Source organism: Marmota marmota, unplaced genomic scaffold (assembly GCF_001458135.2).
Source record: "Marmota marmota marmota unplaced genomic scaffold, marMar, whole genome shotgun sequence".
In the NCBI taxonomy this organism is placed as follows: domain Eukaryota; kingdom Metazoa; phylum Chordata; class Mammalia; order Rodentia; family Sciuridae; genus Marmota; species Marmota marmota.
In genome coordinates, this window is record NW_026000283.1 from 1,999,972 (window position 1) to 2,006,358 (window position 6,387).

A 6,387-nucleotide genomic window follows, 5' to 3' on the forward strand; every position below is an offset into this window, starting at 1 on the left:
TCACCATTTTCCCCATGATTCCAGTTCCAACTGTTTCTGTAGCAACATCACGGATGTAACGATACTGATCCTTTCTGGCAAATATAAGGAGCATCATCCCAACAAGGCGAACTAATTGAACCTATGAATGCCCGGGAGTTAAAAGGGTTTGTAATACCACTTTTTACTGCATATTTGACTTTCCAAAATAAATATTTTCACCAAAATGATATACTGATCCCTAAATCTGAATCCAAATCCTCTGATTTCTCACCAGATCCCATAAAGTAGAAAACAAAATTCTCTGGGGAAGCTCTAATAAGGCTGGCTAATAAGAGTTAAAAGCCTTAACAGGTGTAGTGGTGTACACCTGTGATCCCAGAGACTTGGTGGCAGAAGCAGGAAGATGGCAAGTTCAAAGTCCACCTTGACAACTAAGCAAGACTGTCTCAAAATAATAAAATAAAAAGGGATGGGGATATAGCTCAGTGGTAGAGTTCAATCCCCAGTATCTCCTCCCCACACACACCCAAAACCTTGAGTGACAACAACATTCAACTCTAGATCTATTAATCACTGTTTAGCCTACCAAGAGTCCATTAAAAATTGAAATAACAGGGACTGGGGTTGTGGCTCAGTGGTGGAGCGCTTGACTAACATGCATGAGGCACTGGGTTCGATTGTCAGCACCACATAAAAATAAAATAAAGGCATTGTGTACACCTACAACTAAAAAATAAATATTAAAAAAAATGAAATAACAAAGACAAGGCTGCTATCCCAGTTTCTTCCTTCCACTTTTCCTTCTTAGTTTCTGATTTCTAATTTTCTATTAAATTTAAATCTATAAACAATAATTCTTTTTCCTTTGATTTTTAAAAAAAAAATTAGTTGTTGATGGACATTTATTTTATTTATTTATATGTGGTGCTGAGAATAGAACCCAGTGCCTCACACATGCTCAGCAAGCGCTCTACCACTGAGCTACAACCCCAGCCCTCCTTTGATTATTTTTAACCTGTGAACAAGAGTTGGAAATATGTGTAAGATGTTTATTTGTTTGTCTTTGGTGGTGCTGGGGATGGAATACAGGGCCTTGCACATGCTAGACAAATGCTCTACCACTAAGTCACATTCCTAGCCCTTGAGATGTACTAATCAAAAACATATATGAGAAGAATAATATCTTTAGGAGTTATGTTTCCTATATAAACTGCTAAAAGATAGAGAGGTAATTACTCAGATTACTCCTTTTAAAGAGCTCAGGAATGACAGCACTGTGTTAATGTGTATTTGTTTTTAATTATCAATATGAGAAAAATAAAACTGTTTTCTCCTTAAGCCTATCTAAGCAATGAAAATATTGGATCAGAAAACTTAAGGAAATCTTTTTTCTTAGGAAATAAGTATGAATAATTAGTCTGCCCTATCTTAGTATCACACAGGAGAGAATTCAATTAAATCATTCTTTTAGAAGAAGTTACAGATAATGGAATAACTCTCAGTGAGTTCTATTTAGTCATATACTAAAAAAGATTATTAAATGCAGCTTACTTTCTTATACTTGGCTTTGGAATGCAAACCCCTTTCCACAGCCATGGACCACTCTTGTTCCTTCACAGATTCAAAGTAGAAAAAGGCCTCTGTGCTCAAATCCAGCTCCTGGAATCTGAGAGACAGAAGAAATGAGATCTATACCTTTCCCGAATTATCTCTGGCTACCTGTCCTGTTTCTTTGCTGAGAGACACTATACCAATAAAGAATGGGAAAGAGAAATTTTATAGAACTGTTCTGTTGACCTAGATTATCAGTAATTTAAACAAGTAAGATTATCAGTAAGTTAAGTAAGTTGCTTTTTTACCTAAAGAATGAATCCCCACTATTGTTATTTATAAGGTATACAGAAAACAAATCAAACCTCCCTCAAGGGATATTGGCAGAGCTTTGCTCTTATAACAAAGGAAAAATCATTATTAGAATTGACCTCAAGTCTTGTTTTCTATCTAGAATATAGTTTTCTATGAATTTCAAGAGGACCAGGTTCTTCTTTACACCATGTTAGGTATCTGTTTCATTCTGATTTCACAAATATGATCCACAGTAACTCTCATCTATATGGTCACAGTAGGTTTTTACAAAATATGTTTTAAAAGAAGGTAAACATTATGTAAACTAACACCAAACATAGCCAAAAGGGAGTTCTAGAAGTGTTCTTTACCCAATGCAGTAGATATCAGGAGGATTCGGATCACAGTTCAGCCAGGGTTCTAACGCGCTATCTGGAGACTGGCCATTCACATTCCAAGTTCCAACAAAAAATCTAATACATAATACCAAAAATAATTTGAAAACAAGGGTCAAGTATGAACAAACAGATATCTTCTCTTGTCATTTCTACACAAGGGTATATTCACAATAAGCCAACATAATTCCTCAAAGTGTTTTGCCACACACACACGAGAAAAAGCTCTTGCATGTAGAGTACAAAGGCAGTAGGTTTATTTTCCCTAAATTTTACATTGAAAGAATCTACAACAGGAGCCAAGTCTCTAATTTAAAAACACAAAGTTAATTGCTCTACCACATTTTCTTTCAGTTAAACCCATCCAAAGTCTTACTTGAATGGAGAGCTTATGGATGGCAAAGGGGTATCTTCATGTTGCAAGCTATTCTAATATGGATGACTGTTCTGTAAGGAGCTGTAGTTGCATCCAAAAACTCACTTCCCAAAGGATTACAAGGACATCTGCATAGGAAATTCTGATGAGGCAGATATAGTATTAAGGGAGGAAAGCAGAAGGGCTGTCTTAAGTGTTTACATACAAATATTCGTGTGGAATATGAGGAACTGAAAGTTTTCATAAGGATATAGTTATGATTGAATTAGAATAAATAAGGCATAATAGGACAGCAGATGGAACTGGAGTCTTAGACTACATGGACATTCTCTTCATGAATAACAAAGAGAGGTGTTGTTGCTTCACATACTAGGGATAGATGCCATACATCACCTATATCAGGTCCAGAGAAGAGGATATTAACAAGTAAAGGTGAAATGAAAAATAATACAGAGGAAAGAATCCCATTGATAGACCTTTTAACCAAGAAGACTGGGAGTAACTTTCTTTAATTTACCAAAGTAAGTTAAGAAGTAATGGTGAACTTTAATTTTCCAATATTAACTGGAAAAAAATTCAGCAGGCCAGATAAATATACATACTTGCTTATGAAATGTTCTAGGGAACAATTCACTAGTATATGAGAGCTTGATTTTGTTCCCTAAGAGTGGATAGAAACAATAGTAGATGTGACATTATTAATAGGTAGAAAAACCAAGGGAAACTGTAGCCTCTACATTATTTTGGATATCATGCTATTGACCAGCATCGAGGCAGGGGCTTGAATCAAATGACCATGTTATACCTAACATTTTAGACTCAATAAGTAGAAAAGAGACTAACTTGAAAGTATGAATGTTGACATATTCTTTTTCTCGTTTTGCCAGGATATGTTTGATGAGACCCTCCCGCTGGCCAGACTGGGTATTTGGTACAAAGAGCTTCCGCATGGTGTTGGTCACTTTGGGCTGTTCTTTGTTAGAAGCTTCTTTTTCACGTGGAAGCCTAGCAAATAAATGAGGAATTCAAAGTAAAATTACCTAAAATATAAGTCTCCTACTGGGGAAATGCCTCAATGTAAAACTTACATTCTATTCAATGAAGGAGGTGGAGGTGGGGGTTCCCGATGAATCCCCATAGGCTGATTTTGTGAATTTATTTTCTTGTCCAAGTTCATAGATGAAAAATTATCCTCAAATCCAAGAAGCCCTGAGGACCAGAACCCAAAGTCAAATGGGGAAAAAAGCTAACATATAGCCAGGGTAGACACAGCTTTGATTTGCAGCAGTACTACTGAACAGAAAAGGTCATAACTACTTAGGTTGGGGGAAGAAGGACATCAACCCTGAAGCACTGACACACTAACTAGAACAACAGATGTTTACATTAATTTGGAACCTGCATAATAACAGCTAACATTTATTAAAGAGTTAGCACTGTTTGACAGTGATTATGTCATTACCTCACTTAATAATCACAAAACCTCACAAGGTAGGCACTGTAAGAATTTCCCCATGTTATAGAAAAGGAAACAGAAGCTCAGAGTTGTTGAGTAATTTGACCAAGATCATATAACTAGTAAGTGTCAGACTTGAGATTCAAACCCAGGCTGTCTGGCTCTGGAGTTTGTACTTGTTACCACTTTGCTGGCTCCTGAAGAGCTACTAAACCACATAAAGGATTAGGAGTGAACATTAGTCAGTGGCCACAAACTCAATAAAACCACTCCACAGGAGTCTGTATCTGACATTGGCTTTAATCCATATCATCTCATCTGGCCTAATAAAATCTAAATGATCTGAAATGATCACAGCAACCAGGGAGAAAAGAATCCTTTCAGTACCTGAAAAAACAGAAGGTTTGTCCTTAGTGTCTAATTTCTGGTACCAGCTAGATGAGTCTTTTTGCTCTGGAGCAAGAAGCTGTGACTGAGCTGGAAAGATAAGGGTCATTGTCAGAAACTGGAGAGCCAGGCTCTGAATGAAATTTATCATAAGCAAAAGCAATTCACTCAACACTCCTCAAATGCAAGGGCCAGCACAATTTCTTAAAGTAATAGAAGAGACTAAGGAAATAAGGGCAGCTCTAGGGTCATCTGGGGGCAGAAGGAAGATTGCAATGTGTGGTAAACTGCATGACATAACACTGAAGGTTCTAGAAATTGGCTCAGTGCCCTTATAGCTAAATAGACAAGTTCCCTAACTTATTCCTAGGTTCATTCCTGAAGAAAAAAATTAACTATAAAGGCTCAAGGGTGAGGCACTTTGCTAAAGGCCACTTGCCTCTGAACCAACATGTCAGTATTTCACTCCCATTAAAATAATAGAAAGAAAATTACTGAGTCTTGTGTTACCTTCCTGAGCAGCAAGGACCTCTGAGAGAAACTTTAAACAATGTTCCTCATCAGGGATTTCAAAGCGACGCTCTCTGGTCCAGTCCCCCTGAACCCGAATTTTGCAGCCACCTAAAAAGAATTGAAATCCAAACACAGACAGTCATAGGATACAATACTGTGTTGAGATCATATTCTCAACTTACCAGGTTATCAGAAAGTCCATATCAAAAGATTCCAGACCTCTAACATAGGAAGCACATGTACAAGGGATTTGGTGTGGTGGTGGGGGATGAATCAAGAAGGGAAGCCTAAGGGAAGAAGACAGTACTCTCAGGGATGACAACTGTGTTAAAGATCAGCCAGATCTAGAGATAGACACACTAAAACCTGATCTCTCTCTCAGATGACAATGCAGAAACATCCAAATTCTAGGAAAAGATAAATTCCTCAATCACTCTCCTCTTATTCACAAGAGAAAATTCCTACCATTTCAAATCCAGATAATATAGTAAGAATATCTGAAGCATGAAGAGGATAAAGGAAATAAAATGGTTGTTTATAGGTTCAGGGTAAATTAAATTTATGAACTCATTAAAAATAGTGGAATTGGCCTGAAGTATGTGGAAAAGAAGCATCTACATCTCATTCTCAACTGAAAAATGTATGCTTTGCATGAACTTACAAAAGCAATATAATGATCTATGTCCAGGAGAGGTTTGGTCCAAATATAGCCAACTAGACACAAATTTACCTTGGGCTTTAATGTTTTATGGGTATAACATCTTATCTTCCTCTTTCTGATGCCCCATAGTTATTATTTAAGTTAACTATTTGGATATAGTGAGTCAGGAAAACTATATACTTACTGGTTTACATTCTGGGTTTTTTTTTTTTGGTACTGGGTATTGAACCCAGGGGCATTCAACCACTGAGTCACATCCCCAGCCCTTTTTTGTACTTTATTTAGAGAAAAGGGTCTCACTGAAGTGCTTAGGGCCTCAGTAAATTGCTGAGGCTGGCTTTGATCTCTCCATCTTCCTGCCTCAGCCTCCTGAGCCACTGGGATTACTGGAGTGAGCTACCACGCCCTGCTACATTCTTATTCTAACAAATTGACTAGGTATGCTGATTCCTGCTCCCCCTTCCCTCCCCAAACTATGAGCTCCTTAAGGACAAAGGGCAGGCTGCATATACAGGTTACCCAATACTTTCCATGGTCTACTGTGACCAACTGTCTCAGGATTGTCTGGGACTAAGCAACATCCTACAATTCAACATTTCAAGGTTAAAACTGAGAAAGCCCCAGGCAAACTATTCTGCTGGTGATAGTGATGTCAGATTTCATAGACAAAAGGCATTTAATAAATAAGTATTGAACTGGACTCTTCCACACTTGTAAATTGCAAAGGAAATGAAATGAAAAGAAAATCCTAGGTTTTTTTTTTTTTTTTTTT

The 6,387-nt window shown here is 37.3% G+C and overlaps 1 protein-coding gene across 7 annotated transcripts in view; it reads right to left on the reverse strand.

Annotated features, from left to right (window-relative positions):
• The window catches only part of Ocrl (OCRL inositol polyphosphate-5-phosphatase), a 64,497-nt gene that overhangs the window by 39,205 nt on the left and 18,905 nt on the right, over window positions 1–6,387 (reverse strand). For all 7 annotated transcript variants that reach the window (XM_048797131.1, XM_048797128.1, XM_048797127.1 and 4 more), the window contains 7 exons: window positions 4,952–5,062; window positions 4,442–4,531; window positions 3,687–3,807; window positions 3,442–3,603; window positions 2,199–2,300; window positions 1,534–1,648; window positions 5–121 (listed from right to left, as the gene is read on the reverse strand). In XM_048797131.1, the coding sequence (XP_048653088.1) occupies window positions 5–121; window positions 1,534–1,648; window positions 2,199–2,300; window positions 3,442–3,603; window positions 3,687–3,807; window positions 4,442–4,531; window positions 4,952–5,062 (818 nt within the window). The remainder of the gene's footprint in view (window positions 1–4; window positions 122–1,533; window positions 1,649–2,198; window positions 2,301–3,441; window positions 3,604–3,686; window positions 3,808–4,441; window positions 4,532–4,951; window positions 5,063–6,387) is intronic.